This window comes from Pseudomyrmex gracilis, unplaced genomic scaffold, assembly GCF_002006095.1.
Source record: "Pseudomyrmex gracilis isolate BER0280 unplaced genomic scaffold, ASM200609v1 scaffold_139, whole genome shotgun sequence".
In the NCBI taxonomy this organism is placed as follows: Eukaryota; Metazoa; Arthropoda; class Insecta; order Hymenoptera; family Formicidae; genus Pseudomyrmex; species Pseudomyrmex gracilis.
The window spans coordinates 369,092-387,454 of NW_018020723.1; the positions used below are offsets into that span (position 1 = coordinate 369,092).

General features: G+C 41.3%; 3 protein-coding genes across 3 annotated transcripts in view; 1 reads left to right on the forward strand and 2 right to left on the reverse strand.

Annotated features, from left to right (window-relative positions):
- LOC109857013 (rhotekin-2-like) overlaps window positions 1-1,312 on the reverse strand; it is a 7,571-nt gene extending 6,259 nt beyond the window's left edge. Inside the window, exon 1 of the mRNA XM_020432847.1 lies at window positions 1,073-1,312. Within this exon, the coding sequence (XP_020288436.1) occupies window positions 1,073-1,219 (147 nt within the window). The 5' untranslated portion in view covers window positions 1,220-1,312. The remainder of the gene's footprint in view (window positions 1-1,072) is intronic.
- Window positions 1,313-1,502: 190 nt separating this feature from the next.
- Window positions 1,503-4,781, reverse strand: LOC109857011 (methylcrotonoyl-CoA carboxylase subunit alpha, mitochondrial). The gene is made up of 9 exons (XM_020432844.1): window positions 4,414-4,781; window positions 4,277-4,343; window positions 3,804-4,188; window positions 3,376-3,710; window positions 2,998-3,294; window positions 2,668-2,877; window positions 2,033-2,530; window positions 1,755-1,940; window positions 1,503-1,621 (listed from the first exon to the last, which is right to left on the reverse strand). The coding sequence occupies exons 1-9, from the start codon at window positions 4,500-4,502 to the stop codon at window positions 1,511-1,513; spliced, it is 2,178 nt and encodes a 725-aa protein (XP_020288433.1). The 5' UTR covers window positions 4,503-4,781; the 3' UTR covers window positions 1,503-1,510.
- A 3,624-nt stretch (window positions 4,782-8,405) lies between these two features.
- Window positions 8,406-18,141, forward strand: LOC109857006 (short stature homeobox protein 2-like; the record flags this gene model as incomplete). The annotated part of the gene is made up of 4 exons (XM_020432828.1): window positions 8,406-8,490; window positions 9,947-10,330; window positions 16,143-16,376; window positions 16,470-18,141. Coding segments are annotated over 4 exons (1,059 nt in total), but the record flags the coding sequence as incomplete, so codon positions are not given.
- Window positions 18,142-18,363: the final 222 nt, after the last annotated feature.

Genomic DNA, 18,363 nt, shown 5'->3' on the forward strand with positions numbered 1-18,363 from the left:
ACGCGAGCGACTGACTAATACTGAATGACGCTCGCGTTATGCGCGACTGTGTGAGCATCAACAGGACGCACCACTGCTACGCATCACGCACGGTAAATCGGCATAGTGACAGGGGAAATGAAGGAGGAAGGGAGTAGGAGAAAGAGATAGAGATAAGTAGATAGATAAAGAGAAAGAGAAAGAAAGAAAGAAAGAGAGAGAAGAACAAAAGAGGATAAGAGAAAGACCATTAGCGCTAACCGACAAGAGATTGAATAAGAGAGCGGAGGAAAATGTAGGGGAATCGCCCACGCCGAAGTATCTGACAACTTTTACACTTGGTTGTGCGCATCAGAGCAATTATTGTCCTTATCTAGACTCTTCCAACATGCGTGTGTGCTCCAGAAAGAGTGTTATCAATCAAACAATTTGCATGTGGTTATTTCGCTGCAATACACGCACACGTGTAGAATGTGCATAACAAATGTTGTGTTTCTTCCTATCTGTCAAATATTGATATTTTTAATATTATGGAGAGAAAGAGAAAGAGAGAGATAGTATATTATCATATATTTATATAAGTATTGAACGCATTAAATTTTATTGCGGTCAAAATATGTTGTTGAAGAAAACAAATTTTGAGAAACAATATATAATTGTTTGTTTCAACTGTACTGCAATAATTGAAATTTTCAAAACGTCAGAAATCACAAAAATAAACAGATGAAAATTTTGTGATTTTTTAAATCTCGTATATTTCTATATTTTTGTCTCATATATTTTCTCCCCCAAGATAAACACCAATGACTGCATAAATCTTTACATGTACGTACAACACTTTGTTGTCCCTTTAAAATCAGGCGAACCTAACCTAAACCTAAACCTAAACGAGAGACGATTTTGCATCTCAATAGCTTGCGAATCTTGTGAGAAAAATCAGATCCAGTTGCTTTTAATAGCAACATAATTTTTTGCATAACGTAATAAGTTGAAATAATCTGATTCAACAACATACAAAAGAGTAAAGTTTCAGTATGTTAACGGATTCGATAACCGATAAAAAAGAAATTGATTGATTAAGAACTTGACTTACCACATGAATTCTTGCATTTCTAATACTCTCTCGTCTGCGAACTCTCGTTTGATAGTCATTTAAGCAACTCAAATAATTATTCTCTTTGTAACAAATATCGTTTAACGACTTGCGACCTGTTTGAATGTGTTTCTTCCGGGGCGCCATTTTATTGTTTAAAACTCTTTTGTCAGTTGTCACGGACAAATTCTTTTGTTGCGCACGCGCACTAAAACTTCGTCAAAGTAACGCCACAAACGCTTTAAAGTATTTGTAACGCTACGTTGACCGCAGCATCTTCTCAAGTACCGGCAATAAATTGAAGAGTTAATGGATCGCGCATAAAGCAGTATACTTTATGTATTTAAGTTAACAATTGTTTAGTTTGCATTCGTGTAAAAATTATCAAAACTATACAACAAACGTGCAAATATTATCTTATCACAGTCTTTGCACATATTATATTTTAGCTTCTGTTAATTTAACAAGAAGCTTATTTTTGGCAACATTATCACCTTTACAGCACAATACGTCCTCAACAATTCCATCGACAGACGCTTTAATAATATGCTGCAAGAAAAATAGAAAATATAAATGTATATATATACATATGTAACATAAATAATCTTTCTCTTAATTGTAAGATGATATTTTTTCTATCATCTTACAAGTTTTGTCCAAATATTTATAAAACTTTAGTTACCTCCATTTTCATAGCGACAATAACAAGCAACGAGTCGCCTTTTTTTACTACATCCCCTTTATTGACAAAGATCTTGTCGACTAGTCCGGGCATCGGGCTCAATGCTGCGCATGGATTTTGCTCTGCTTGATTTAAAGATAAACTCATGAATTTTGGTGCGGGAAGAACCAATTGCCATTCACGGTTCTGTATATGAACGAAATTATTTTATTTTGTAAAATTTACCGTGTGCGCACAAAAATAGGTTTTTAATTTCTTTGCTACAACTAACTACTCACCTTGGTAAATATGTGTAAGTTATTGTTAAGTTTTACTATTCGCGATTTAATGATAACTCCATCAATTTCCGTAGCAAGTTCTAACGCGTCGTCGTTTGTTTTCTTCAAAGTCCCGCTCACTTTCCTCCAGGGTCCCAATCTATTGACTCTCATCAGATATACATCCGGTTCAGCGAACTTCGTTTCTACTATGTGACTTTCCTTTCCGACATTGAAATTAAACGTGTGCTTCAACACATGATTAAGTCTAAGTCCAATTTCCACAGCGAACGGACTAAAGGGATCTTTCGTTTCTAAAGACATACTTAATGAATTCGCATTGTCATGCAGTATTGTAGCGAGAGCACCTTGAATCAGTACGTCGTTAGATATTTGTAACTTAGGAAATAGCTCTTCGAAGTTTTCCTCAATGAATCCCGTGTGTACCTCGCCGTTTACAAATTTTGAATGAACACAGAGGGTTTTAATAAATTCTATATTTGTATCTAGGCCAGCTATCTGTAAGTATAATTGTTTTTATGTAACCAAAAATATAAATTATATATAAAAATACAAATTTATTTATCATTTATTCTGAATTAAGTGAACATACGTATTTATTCTTCAAATTTTTGACTCGCGTAATTGCGACTTACATTATATTCGCTAAGTTTTGATCGAAGTATATCAAGAGCTTCGCGCCTGTCTTTTCCCCAGACCACCAATTTCGCTATCATTGGATCATAATGCACGGACACCTCGTCGTTTTGTCGCACTCCAGTCTCGACTCTGACATTATCCGCTGCTTCAGGATGCTTCAAGTACAAAAGTTGACCGGCTCCTGGTAAGAATCCGTTTCTTGGATTCTGTGATATGGTAAATAAAATTACACATGTACATTCAATGTTTAACATTAATATGTAAACAAAAAGATATGACACCTATATAATTCATGTAATGCAATTAAATATACAATGTTTCATTACCTCTGCATAAATTCTGGCTTCAAACGCGTGACCTTTGAGAGTAATCTGTTCTTGTTTGAGAGGAAGTTCTTCTCCACTTGCCACTCTCAGTTGCCATTCGACCAGATCCAATCCGGTAATCGCTTCAGTAACTGGATGTTCCACCTGTAGACGCGTATTCATCTCCATAAAATGAAAACTGTGATTATTTCGATCCATTATAAACTCTACTGTTCCAGCACCCACGTATCCCACAGCCTTGGCAGCGCGTATCGCTGCTTCACCCAATTCCTTTCTGAGCTTCTGAGAGATGCCAGGCTGTAAAATAAATTATGTAACATAAAATTGTAGTGTTCTATCTTTCTCGTGACAGAACGATCAGAAGAAAAACAAACATACGGCAGGCGCTTCTTCGATCACTTTTTGATGTCTCCTTTGTACAGAACAGTCTCTTTCGAACAGATAAACAACATTTTCGTACTTGTCAGCAAAAATCTGAACCTCCACGTGTCTAGGTTCGGCGATATATTTTTCTAAAAGCACTGCTGAATCTCCGAATGCTTTTTCAGACTCCGTTCTTGCGGATTCGAGTGCTTCTGCGAAGTCAGATTCTGTCAGAGCAATTCTCATACCTTTTCCACCGCCACCACGCACCGCTTTGATCATCAACGGAAAGCCAATTTTTCGGGCTTCTGTCAGTAATGTTTCATTTGTTTGATCTTCTCCGTGATAGCCTATATACGGAAACAAGAATTATAAATAATTTGAAAAAAAAAAAGTTATTTCTTTTATGTTTTACTCTTTCAACATGAAAAATTAATATTTGCCTTCTATGATGGGGACTCCAGCTTTTGTCATAATAGTTTTTGAAGTATTCTTTATACCCATGTCTCTGATGGCACTAGCTGGCGGACCAATAAATACAATATTTTCTTTCTGACACAATTCTGCAAACTCTGTATTTTCTGACAGAAATCCATAACCAGGATGTACAGCTTGGCACTTGGCTTTTTTCGCCACTGATATGATTTTGTCTTGACGTAAGTAACTCTGACTAGAATTAGCAGGACCAATATAATAAGCTTCATCAGCTTGCTCCACATGCATGGAATTTCTATCTGCATCGCTGTATACAGCCACAGTCTTCACACCAAGCTTCTTGGCAGTTTTGGTTATACGACATGCTATCTCCCCTCTGTTTGCTATCAGAATCTATATAAGATAGATTTATATTAGAAGAAAAATAATAATATAGTTTTTTTATATTAAATGATATCAAAATTTTTCCTCCCAGACTGACTTTGTTGATTCTGTTGATCTGTGAAGCTGACTGATGCAAATCTTGAGTGCCCAAGGTTAACCGATTTCTGTATAATTTAAAACCAATTATAATTAGTAAAAACAGGATACTTGAGAAAATTGACATGTCATGTTTACCTGTGAAGTAATGTCTTTAATTTTCCCAGGCGATACATGGTGTTGTGACCAGATGACAAGTATGCAATATGTGGCAGTTTAGTAAACATGTCTCTGTTTACATGAATCGATTTTATTTTTTTCTTCTTTTATCTCTTTATAGTCTTCCAGTTATGACGACATATTTAACGATTATGTCGCACATGAATTGCGTTATCGGTCAACCTCATATCACACGTACGGCTCCGACCGTTGACCTCTTCCTGTTTGATGCTGTTTGAAAAGATTTGATCAGCAAGCGTCTCATCTCAAATATTAACGTTATATTTAATCGACGCATTTCCGCGCGAAAACAAAGATTTGATAGGAAAAAGCGTGTCGCTCCGAAGCTTAAGAGAAGCGAGTTTTAATTAAGCATTATTACAATTACCTTTATTATTATATTACCTTAATTTTTATTATGAAATCTATTATATCGACAGCTGCTCGTTGTACCATCCGTTACCTTAATTTTTATTATGAAATCTATTATATCGACAGATGGTACAACGAGCAGCTGTCGATATAATAGATTTCATAATAAAAATTAAGGTAATATAATGGGAGCGCTGTCGCCGCAACGATAAGATGCCGTCAGACTTTTGTTGAGGACTAAGGATCATGAACGTACCGGAGACGCGAAGAAAAAAAATTCAAGCGGTAAGACTTAAACAATAGATTGACTAATTGTAGACAGATTTTGGAGAGATTGTTCCGAACGTATTGTAATTACATAACAATACAAATGATACGCGTCGTACAATCTTGTACACGAGTAACCTATGTTACGTTACTTGTTACATTTGGTTACGTATCATATTTCTGCAACAAAGTGTATTTATTGCGCGTTTAATTCGTTATCAAGGGCTTTTGGTAGAGCTACCATTAAGATATCAAAATCAATAGCGCTTGTATCTTGATACGGCGCTAATTCAATTGACATCAACATCAATTTGGTCCCTTTGATCGGCGACCAATAGGTCGGGCAAATCGGTTTTCGATAGTCGCGCAAATTCTGTAAGTAATATTCTGCCGTTTATCGTCGTTAATTTAGAGAACATTAATATTACCGAGAGTAGTTTTAATAATAATAGCTTTTTGTAATAGTTTGGTTTAAGATTTTTTCATTGAAACTATTTCTTTAACGTGGAGGGAAAGACTGTAGCTTCATGACATCATGGCTACCCCCCACCTGTATTTATTTCTAATTTCATTTAATTGTCGAACTGTTGAAGCATCAAAATGTTCAATCGGTTACGTGTCGATTGGCAAAAGGATCAATTAAGATAATTGACATAATTAAGAATTTTCTTGTATAAAATTAGAAGAGTCTTATTGGATATTAGTTTTGGATGTGAAACACAGAAACGTTTATTTTCAGAGATAATTACAAAATATCACACGTGATTGCATTTACAGGCAAATGTTTGCACTTTTGCGCGTATACGGAGGAAACCACACGAATTTGCGCACACAAGAGAGAGAGAGAGAGAGATGCATCGGGGGAAATCTCGCATAGCTAGTGTCAGATTGATTTGCTTCACCTAAACCACCGCTCCACCTGTCCCTCCCTTTTCTTCTTGCTGGAAATCAGAGAGAGAGAGAGAGAGAGAGAAAGAGAAAGAGAGAACGAGGAGGGGTGCCAGTGGATACCGCCCTGGATTTTCCGGCAAGTCGCGGCGAGGAAGGGTGTTTACCCAAGACACGACAATTCATTACGTAATTGAATTGAATAAGCCCTCTCCTTCGCTCTGCGTCACCCTCCCTCCATTCTGGATGGGCGTTCGACTCGAACGTGTACACGTGCGAATGCTCAGGCACGCGTGTGCGTGATCTGGTGGTGAACGCGAGGGAGAGTTAGTGCGGGATCCAGAGGTGGATTAAGGTTTCGGAAGAGCCCCCGGAAATCGACTAGACGATAAAGCGTTTTTTAAAACGGTGATTAAGGTACAACAGCTTTTCCAAACCAACGTAACATTATCTGGTACAAACATTTCCTTCTTGATTTGAACAAAATCGTCGATGAGAATCATGATGAAACTTTTATCCAGGTATAATACATTATTAATTAATCTACTTATTTAACAATTAATAATATTAATATGCAAAAGAAAAAAGAAAACAGTAATTTTTAAATCGATAACAGTCAAGACATAATTTTGTAGTTTATGCAAGTTTGAGGCAGACATAGGTTCTCGATTAGATAATACGCATAACTTTAAACTTAATTAAATATTGAAATATAATTTAAAATACGCGTTATATATATATATATTATTGTTATTATTATTTTACTGAACTCTTACGCACACATGAATTTTAGACATTGTAAACTTGTCTGTGCGAAAATCTGTACGCGTACGGAATTTCGGCGGTGTGCAGTTACGGTCCTGAAGAGATACCGTAATCCCGCCGTGCGCACCCCGTTTACCGCCCGCACAGCGTCGTCTGCTCTCCTCTCCTCCGAAGCCGTGGAGATTCGAAGGCTGGAACATCAAGCGGAGGGACCGGTAGCCGAGCGACCGAATTAAACGATTAGTTAAACTGATTTCGAGTTAGGCGAATGAATAAGTAATCGGATTTCTCGTTAAGATAATCGCATTGCGCGCCCTGATTGGCTCCGTCTGCCTGCGTTATAGGCCGCACCCCCGGCATTTCACCCTCCGCTCCGCCCCGTCCATCCTCGTTCACGTCGATGCGCCGCTTTCTCTCTCTTTCTCTCTCTCTCTCTCTCTCCGCAGTACGTGAAACGAGAAAAGGATAGTCCTCTCGTCGTTTGCACGAAGGTTTCCTTGCTCGTTTCCGTTGCTGGCGTCTCATCTCCCAGAGATTGAGAAGTGTGAATGTTTGGAATAATGCGCACGCGTGTTGATTTTACCCCATTTGCCACTTCAAATTTATTTCGTTCTTTGATCGTCGCTTATTAATTCATTTTGAGCAGTACAAACGTTATTACTGCGAAAAACACTACGAATTAAAATGACAACAACTTTTAAATTCAAAATTATTGTGTTCAAACGCGTTTGTATTTATTTGCTCTCTCTCTCTCTCTCTCTTTCTCTGTCTCTCTCACTTTGGATTTTTATTCTTCTTTTTTCTCATCTGTTCATATACCGTGAAACGGACCGACAACACGAGTAGGCAGCCCGAGCAATTACATTTCCCGAACGCAATCCCATTTAAATATTGCCGAGTTTGATGGCGACAAACACGAGGCACGCGGTTCAGGGTCGCATTTATCTGACACGAAGAGAAGAGGGATTTACCGTGACACGAGAAAGGATAATTTCTGCAAATCATAACACGTGTCAAGAAATATGAATTTAGTGATACCGACAGAGAGAGAAAGTCTAAAATGGGAATCACCGTTTCTCATCAGCAAACTTGCGCGAGAAACACTAATTATTTTATTGATAACGATAAATCGTGCCGGGGAAATCGAGGATCAAGAACAAAATCGAATTTATGTCAAGACGGAATACGCGATTCTGAGAAAATTCTCTTACACATCGATAAAAAAAAAACGTATAAAGAGAATAAACTGGAGAAAAGAGAGAACAATGGCAAGAGAAGTGGATATTGAAATAGAGAAATATGTAGAAAAGAGCGAGGCAACAGATGTGACAGATGTATCTTGTCACGCGAAACCGTTTTGCGTGTATTTCACATGCGAAATTTCCACGCGCGAAGTTGACAGAAGACACGATCTTGTTTCCTGATGGCGATCTTGTCCAGATCCTTATTATTTAAAAACAGTTTTTTACATTACGTGTGATAGTTCATAGTAAAGATACCTAATCAAAATCACGCAGAAACTTGTAAAACGACGTGTCTATTTCTATTCATAAAATAACTTTCTCTTTCCAGGTCTCTCGCGAAGATGTAGGTCTCTCTTTCCCTCTTCCACCGATCAGATGACCAATAATGACGCCGGACAAAAAGAAAGAGCTCGACCGCGGAAAGCATCGGATTAATTACCGCATGCCCACGACGGCCTCTTTCTGCCTCTAGATAAACAGAGCGGCCCTGGACAGTCACGAAAACGCGGAGTTGCGGGAGGTGAGTGGCAGTAGTGGTGGTGGTAATAGCAAGCCAGTAGATAGTAGTGTAGTGTAGGATGGTCGCTGAACCTGCAACATTCCGCTCGTGGCCAGCGACGAGAGAGGGGTAGTTTTCCCGCGAGCGTTTTCGCGGCGGGCGGAAAAGCGCAAATGCTAATGAGGGTCGGTTTGGAGGTGGAGAATGCCTGCCCCCGGGAGATGAACGAGGAGGTTGCGAGCTCAGATGATGGTTCCGAGGGGACGAGAGAGAGGGTGAAGCACCACGGAGAAGGCGAGAGACACTGAGAGGCGTGTCGATCACGCCCATTTGCGCGCGGATTGGCCAGCGGCCGAATGGCGTCCCGTGTCGGGGCGACGCGTGTAAGCGTCGCGACGTCGGTATCGCGACGTACATCCCCCGAACGAGGTACGGTCCTCTCTTACGAACAGCGACGGCGAGTGCCGTCGGTGCCAAGGCGCGACGTCGCGCGCGAGAGTCGCCCCGATAACCGTGAGGATGGAGCAGCTCGCCCAGTTCGTCTCCAAGAGCTTCGACAACGCGTCGGCGGCGGTGGCGGCGGCAGCGAGCGTTGAGGCCACTGCCGGCTGCAGGGCGGCCGCTGCCGGCAGGATCACGCTCAGTGTCGCACACCTTATCGGTGATCACGCCGCAGACGACGGTGATCGACGTACGTGCGATTACTGATTATTCCCGGCGATGATATGTGCCACGACGTTCTTACGACGTATCCGGTGTAATCGTGTTGATTGAAATTTTCATTTGAGAAGATTCAATCGACACTGCGATCAATCGCAGTGCGCGGTTCGTTATTATATGAGCAATATCGAACATGCTGGCAAATGTGCTGGACTCGTAAAGGAATTTGTAATGCGTGTCACAGGTCGATTCGTACGTGTGCTTGTGCGAATTTGTCTGAGTGTGATTAATATCAATAAACTTTAATAAAATATGTATATGAATCTGAACGCATCATCAAGAAGACACTAATAACTGTGTGAAAGTTACATAAAATCGCATATATTTGCTCAAATTCTTATTGAATTATAACAGCAACTTCTATTAGTGTAAATTCTTTTATTAAAATATGCACAAAAGTTTTGTTTTAATTTTTACTTTACATATTATTCTTTATACTCATCTCACGTAGTATCTCATTCCTCTATAATTATATACAATACAGATTCTATTGTTGTATCATACATATCTGTATTGTACTGTTACTTTCTTGAAGAGACTTCTTCCAACATTAATATATGCAATTTTTACCATCAGTCGAATTTAATTTCGTTTATCGTAAAACAAAAATTTATGAAAATAATATTCGTGAATCTGCAAATGCTGGTAAAACCACTGACTTACGAATCGACCTAATCGTCGTCGTTCTTCGTCGCAGATATAGCGCGCGATCAGATAGTTCTATGCGTCAAGCCAATACAAGCAAACTCCTGTTTAGATGAAGGCGCGCAGAAATCTGTGACAACAACCGGGACGGTCGTCGAAACGAGCGGAAACGGCGAGGAACCGCCGTCGCCGGAAGGCCGGCTGCAACCGGAGGATTTATCTGTCACGGCCAAGATCAAGGACATCCGGGATACCGTGGAGAGCCTACCGCCTCTGAAGACTCCCGAGCTGAAGTTATCGGTTCGCAAATTGCTCGGATGTACTCCCTCGCCGCCGCCCATATCGAGAGATCGATCGATCAGTCCAGAAAATTATGTCGAATTGAAAAGCCAAAGCTCGAGCGACGGCAAAACAACCGTATCCTCGAGCGATCAGGCCAAGGTGCCCTCGCAGATCTCAAGGTCAAGCGGCCTGGGTCAGGAAGAATCCTCTAAAGGTAAGTGACAGCGAAAGAATATTTGCGATCGCGAGAGTACAACGATCTAAACTTCTTCGTTGTTATGTATTTTTAAATTAAAACAAACAATTGCATTCAATGATTTTTTTATGACGAATAAGAATAATCAGTGATGTTGTTTTCTGGAATAAAAAATAAAAATGTTAAAATGATGTTAAAATATTTTATATATTTATAAACTTAATCTATAAAAGAGTTAAAAGGATCATAAAATGTGATTTAGTAAACAAATGTAAAACAAACGATAAATTATTTACTATCGTAAATAACAATCCGTGTCTTTTGTGACAAATGTAGTCTCCGAAGAGTTTTTTGCTTCGCTACTGACAAGGTACATAATTTATTTCGAAAAAACCAAGAACAAATATAGAACCATTAAATAATTAATTGAACTGGTGCGCGATACAACACACATTCTGCAAGTTTATGGTAATGGATGTGAATGTGTTGCGTGTATCGAGTAGAAAAAAAAAAAAAACAATCTTATCTATAAAACACGGCAGTTATGCATTTATACAGGTAATCGAACTTGTTCTCGGACTCTTTTTTTTTTTTTTTTTGGTGTCACGTTCGGTTGTAAAGCGGCGCGTAGCGTCAGTTCTGATCGTGGCGGTATATCGCGTCGGCTTCAATTTCATACGGATCTTTGCGCTCGTTTGTGATTGCCGCGCGAACGAGTGCAGAAACACGTAGGTCAGAAACCTCCGGCGCCGATGGCGACGGCGGCATCGAAATCGCACCGGAGGGATTCGATCTTCATTTATAATTCAGACCGTCGTCCAATAACGCTCACAAGTGATTGGGAATAGCTGACCGTTCGCAACGTAACGACCGGCGACTCGACCGGCGATTTTACTCATGAGCCAAGTCATTCTCAATAAAACGCTCGTTTCGCCGAGCACTGAAAGATGAAATTACGTCGATTCTCCTACTCGTTTTCTTCTTGGACAGACGGAAGCAATCCCCAAAACAGAAAACCCTTTTTTTGCAAGAGTTAATTCACGGGAAATCACAATCAAACGTATCTATCATTTATTTTCTTTCTTTTTCTCTTTCTCTCGCTTTTATGTTCTCGCGATTCTATTTAACGTCTTACAATTGAATTCAATTCGAATGAAGAAACCGCACTTTTAATATTGTTCTTATTTGCTAAACGTTTATTTTCAAACAAATCCAAATCTGAACTCTAAACTCTAAATTTTTCAACGAATAGGTCAGTCAACCTACGTGAGGGATGTGACTAAACGTGCGACGAAAAACAACAGCATCTCTCGCGAGAACAAGATTGAACGGACGAGCGAATGGAACAGAGAACGGGGATGAAATCGACAGCACAATCGCGTTATAAAAAGCGTGTGGCGTTGAGGCAACGCCACGCACGCTTCCCCGCGCGATAACTCGGTCGCCGAGCGGCGAGTAAAGCGCGGCACCATGAATTTATGGTTTAATATGCGGCCCGCCGCGTTAGTTTTGTGTACGCCCCCTAAACCGGGGAAGGGAGTGACGAGGAAACGCGTTTGCTGCAGCGGCAGCAGCAGCAGCGGCAGCAGCAGCTCGCCTATCTCTCGAGGGCCCATAACTTTTTCCGATTAAACGCAAATCAAAAAGCAATCTGCCGGGCCGGCAGCCATCGCGGCCACGAAAGTAAAACCGTAAATATATCCGCGAAGAGTCGGAAGTTGGAGGGACACATCTCCGCTTTTCACCAAAAAGATGAGGTGATAAATTATTAATTCGCTCCGCCCGGGGATATAATCTGTTTTATGTTTAAACATTTTTAATTATATATTCCTTGTATAAATATATGTTATATATTTGTTTTTATATTTTTTGTAAATTATTATATTAACGTGAAAAACACTCTCCAGCCTAGAGAGAATAGTAGCGTCGTAAATGCTTGCTCAATCGTACATATACTGCGCCTTTCGGTTCTGAGACCAACACTTCCAACGATGCCCCGAAATACATTTCGTCTCTATCTCTCTCTCTCGACGATTTAACGTTGCATCGCGCCCATCGGTCTTCAGTCGCGCGTGTTTTTCCGCGATTCCCGTAAGTGTTGTGCTTGACCGCCGGTCAAAGGCAAGCTCGCGCTCGCACGTATATTTATGGCACTTGGGGCTCAAGTTTCCCGAAGTATGATAGCGAAGGGTGCGCGCCGCTTTAGGAAAAAAGATGAGATACCTCTTTTTCGGATTTACGTCCGAGCTATTCGCCAAGTGCTTTCGCGATGTAAAAGTCTTGCAAGATAAAAAGTAGCGGCAAGATCTTCGGATATATAAAAAGTGTATCATCGTAAAATCATTGAAGACACGACGCGCCATGTTTGTCGAGAAAGTAAGCCGCATATAAATTTTTGTTTTTTGTTGCGACTAGCGCATCACAGACGCGCGCTACGCGCACGCTATTATTTTTATTTTAACATATTCCGTCAGTAGACACAACATGTCACCGCGATGACAGCTAGTACACGTACGACAGTATGACATGAATCGAGAAACACATTATCCGAGAAACGTCACCGAGACGTCCAATCAACGTATGTTATATATATTATATATAATATTCTATATCTATATATAATACACACACACATATCTATATAAATACCATAATCACGTGACTAAAGTCAGTGACCGAGGTCAATGACCCCGCCAAGGTCGCGCGGCCGGGTCAGTGACCCCCTTCCCACCAAGGTCGCGCGACTGAGGTCAGTGACCTTACGGTAGTATGTACATAATATATATAATATACAATATAAAGTATAATATACTTTATATATTGTATACTATATATATAATAAATTATATGTATAAAGACAACAATAGATGCGATACATTCGATATCAAAACGCGCACTTCGCGGTACACATGGATTGTTTATATAGGAGGAAGAATAATTTTAAATGACTCTGCAATTAGAGTCCCGAAAAATTGGATAAATGTTTGGGCGAAAAAGAGTTGAATTTGTTGATGAGCACGCGCGATTGTCGCAAAATCTCGTTTTATTTCATTAAGTGATAAGTGATTGCGTATCTCCCTTTGCTTCTCTTGCGTATTCATGTGACCGTGTGCCATATGTAGCCGGGGGTTACGTGTTAGGATACGACGCTTTTATACGTCTAATGGCCGCGATATCTCGGCTCGTTTCGAAAGGAGAAAAATAGTAGTATGGCCATGGTGGCGCGCGTTTGGTCCAGGGGGGGAGGGTGGTGTAGTTCTTTCGGGGTGGCTTAACTGGATCAGGCCAAGAGGGCAGCGCTCTTAGTAATCGAATTAGTGACCCCTCGCGTTCGAGTGTGATTGCTTTGGGTTTTCTAGCAGCAGGGTTCGGCTATCTCCACTCTCTCTCTCCTTCGCGTCCCGTCGTTCCTCTTGCTCGTCTCGATATCCGCCAAGTATCGGTTAACGTCCGGCAGCGATTTAGTCTTGTAAAACCGAGAACTCGTGGTAAATGGTAACGATTTCGCACCTCGAATCTCGAGACGCTCGATATACGATCAGAAATAGTTCTGACTGGGGAAATTGAGAGGAGAGAGCGCGCTACGGGAACGTCGTGCTTACCGGCAAAAGTCGCACGCGAGATTTAATGACTTTGCAAATTTGTAATCGACGATCCGATCTCACTGACATTTCAGTAATGGCTTGTGATATATTTATTTAACGTTCTTCATTCAGTTTTAATATACAGCTCATTTTTTACGTGATGCAATTATAAACTTTCAGTCTTATCTCTCTTGAAAGGGACTAAAAGTCAATAAAATTATAATCTTTTAGTCTTATTTTTCGTTCCACACAATGAATTTGTACAATAATTACGACTGCGTGCTATAATAGCTTTTTTTTTTGTTTTAGAAGATAAACACATGAAAGGACAACTCTGTCTACAAAAATGGGGCGAATACAACTCGGATTTCTAACTACGTTAATTTTCGCCTCCGGTTTCACCACGTTATATGCTAAAATAAACGGCCGACATGTTCGAGTTAATGACTGCGACAACGGGCGTATGTGTTGAGCCCCCAGTGGGTTATGCTAAGCGCGCGGACGAGGGGCGTCGAAAACCACGCGAGTTATTTTGCCGAAGAGGGACGGGGGACGGGTTTTAAACCGCCGCTGTACATATGGATGCGGGTTGCGCACCGTGCCTAGGGCTCAGATTGGATTACGCGGATATGCGCTAATTGATTAAAGCGCCGTACGCAATGCTGCATGACGATCGCGCTGCTGCGCAAACGCACGTAGACTGACTGCACATAGGCAGTTCTCCCCTCCGTTTCATTTTCGTTGGATAAATCGCGGTGTTCCGGCCAGTCGCGAGAGAAGCGACACCGCAGAATATATTATTCTACGTGCGATAACATAACAAATATATTTCAGATCGTTCTGCGTGTACTGTTGATATATTTTTTCAGTAAATAAAATCTCAATATAGATAATTTCTTTTCATTCGACTACTGCGTTCTCGACTTTTTGCACAGGTGAATGTTCACCGAATTGACAGAAAAGTAGCGCGCGATTACTTTTTAGAAGAAACACTCGCTCGGTCTCTTGTTAATTCGACAGAGTTTTTTTTCTGATTAACATGTTTTTTTTTTTTACTAATAAATAAAATCTAGTCACAATGTGAAGCTGCCGCGACTTCTCAAGTTCTTTAAATTATGAAAATTACAAAACCGCGTGCGCACAAAAGTATTGTAATTAGCAAAAGTACGGGGATATATATCCTATATTTCCTCTCCTACGCCTACGCGCGAGAAACTTCCTCGGCGGTCGCAAGCATCGCCGCGGAGAGTTGGAGAGACGCCGGAATAATTAACGGCTATACGATTTAATTAATGACCGCTTAATGTAAAGTAACTACTGTAGGTAATGCGATTCTTTGAGGTGTTGGCGACGGGAAAACTCGAAGGGAAAAGGGGAAAGGAACGAGAGAGAGAGAGGGCAGAGGTGGATTAAGTGTCTCGCGTAAGAGCCCTTGACGAAGGGGATGTGATTTATATAATTTAGCAAAGTGGTGAGCTACGCAGTCTTATACCGGATCGTTAGTCATTCCCCACCTCCTTCGTCAGGAAAGGAGCAGCTCGTTCTCTCACCTTAATCACCCTCTTCCTTCGCTTTTCTGCATCTGTCTGATAGAATCTTCCGCGTGAAGATGCTTCTTCGAGAAGATGCGTTGCCGCTTTCCTGTGTGTCGCCTAAAATATTTAACAGGAATGATTAACACGCCAATATGTAACGCAGTTATAATATATTGCGTTAAAAACAACAAATCACTTTTGCACTTTCCACACGCGTCGTTGAATTTTTCTTTCCACGTGAGAGAGACACAGTCTAATGTCATCTAATTAGAGACGCTGTCCGAGCGTCTCGATTTGAATAAGATTCTCATAAACGCGGCGAGATATATGTTGATGACACTTGGACTGGGAGAAATGGTCCGTGAACAACTAGAGGAGATCAATTTGGTGGCACGTCGTTCGTGCTTGTAATGCGCATTTGTTCGTGTGAATTAATCATCGCACAACGAAAACCTTTCCGTTTCTTGCTCCGCACTTCTGACGATGACTCACACACAACTAGGATTTTCTTTTTTCGTCAAAGATACGCCCGCTTATCTTCAGTACGTACACATTGTTTTTCTTTTTTTTTACATTTTTAATTTTACACAGAGAAGAAAAGGCGTATCTATATGGTTTTGCACAATTTACATGGATTTTTTTTTATTTCGTATGACAATATTTTGATTGTGACTTCTACGTCCGATTGTTTGAGCGACAGTCAACTTGCAGGATCCAATTGCCGGAGCAACGGAAGTAGCAACGGCAAGCAGAGAAGGTCGCGGACGAACTTCACGATCGAGCAATTGACCGAACTCGAGAGACTCTTCGACGAGACGCACTATCCCGATGCGTTTATGAGGGAAGAGTTGAGCCAGCGACTCGGCCTCAGCGAGGCGCGGGTACAGGTCTGGTTCCAGAATCGACGCGCCAAGTGTCGCAAGCACGAGAGTCAGTTGCACAAAGGTAAAACTCCACATCCATCGAAGATCACCCACTTCAGTGTCCGTTCTTACATCTTGTAAGATCTACTCTCAGACAAATTGACTTTGTTCGCAGGTGTCGCGGGAAGCATGGTGCTGGCGCCACGCAGCCCGCCGACAACACTGGAGCCGTGTCGGGTAGCGCCTTATCTGCCGGCTCTTAGGTTGCATCCGCCACCTCTGCAAGGTACAGGCGTCAATGTCACGGTGGGCTCGGCGTTTGACCCAGCGGTGTTGCATTACGCGGCGGCCGGCGGTCTCTTCTGCCTGCCGCCGCCGCCACCGGCACCGTCGGCCGGTCATCCTCATCCGCTGAGTTTGGCAGCGTCGCTGGCCGCCGCGGCGGCTCGCTCGAAGAACAGCAGCATCGCCGATCTGAGACTGAAGGCGAGGCGACACCAGGAGGCCTTAGGCCTCGACAGGCCCGCGTAAGGGCCGCGATTTAGCGCTTGGACGACGAAGTCGACGTGGACGAAAGGAAGATCAGTACGGTGAGTACGGTCAGTGTCGAAGAGGACTTGGTGTTTCCGTCGGATTTGTAATTCGAAGCGACATGAAGATCGAATTACGCGAAATGGATTGCAATCTGTAATCCCAGTGAGTTCAATCTACGAAGTTGTAAGAAATACGCGTGTAGCTTTTGCAAAGCAAATCTATCGATGCTCGCCGTCACCGTCTCTTGTTAAGACTCTATAGGCGAACGAAGATACAAATCTATGCTTTGTCAATCAAAAATTGTAACCTGAAGAACTTGAGAAATTTTTGTTTTCTTCTCATTTATTGAGGATATAAAGTAAACTCGCAAGAATTGTTATTAACTGTTTACGCGTACAAATTCATAAAAGTTCCATTTGTTGTTTTCTACGTAACATCGCTCGTATGCAGAGTTTTACAAGAGTGTGACGCGTGTAATAAGTATCATTTCGTCCGCGACGTGCCGAAACGTCTGAGAAGTACAAAGGACACTCAAAATGTGTATAAAAAGTAAATAGAGGCGGAAAAACGTGTAACATACATAATGTATACATACAAGATTGGGAATCTTTGCTTGTATCTCGATTTAGCGTGCTCCGTGTCAAAGAACTGTGATGTAAAACCGATAACTAGAGAAACGACATTTTAATGTAAGTTTATCGCCACTGATTCTTGAAACCGGCTCTCCTTCTTGCGTTAGCGGGCGTTTGTTCGGAGCCAATGTTTTGTGTGTATTTATGTGTATCAGTGTGTGTGCTCACATCATACACGCGCGCGTGTGTGTAGGGACACGCGTGTACACAAATCTTAAAGAATTTTTAAAAATCTATTAGGGGAAACTTTAGAACCTTTCGAAAAATTAATAATTAATTATGTAAAGATCTTACGTCGCTTGCAAGAGATTTTAGTAACATTTATTTTGCATATTTTAGTCGTCAAGATAATCCAAAAAAAACTATTAAAATCTATTAGGACCGCATCAAACTGTACAAAGAATCTTGCCTCGTTTTTATGCGATTGTTTTTTTTTTTTTGTAAAAAACATCTAATGACAAAGAAATTAAGTAACGATCCACCAAAAAGGACGAAGTTTCCTTTGCAAGAGGAATCTTCCATAATTTCTGAAAGAAAAAAAACAAAAAAAAACGTAGTAGATTTCGGTCTTGCGATGATCGTTGAGATATTAGTTCACGAGAGAATGTGGGAAACTCCAAGACGCGTTAAGGATCACTGACCACGAGAGCAAATTATAAATCGCCGCGTCCTGGCAACGGCGTGTAAGGCATAACTCTCGTAGATAATTCACGGATGGGTGGATGGACGCCGGGCGACTTCTCGCGCTCTCGTCGCCGGCAAATGCAAGCGAGGGACGGCCGGGCATCGGGCACTAATGTAATAACGCGCGGCTACGCGGATAAATCAAGCCGGGTGAACCGCTTCGAATAGCGCCGCGCGCCATCGTCGTGCCGCGCCGCGTAATCGCGTTACCCCGAACGT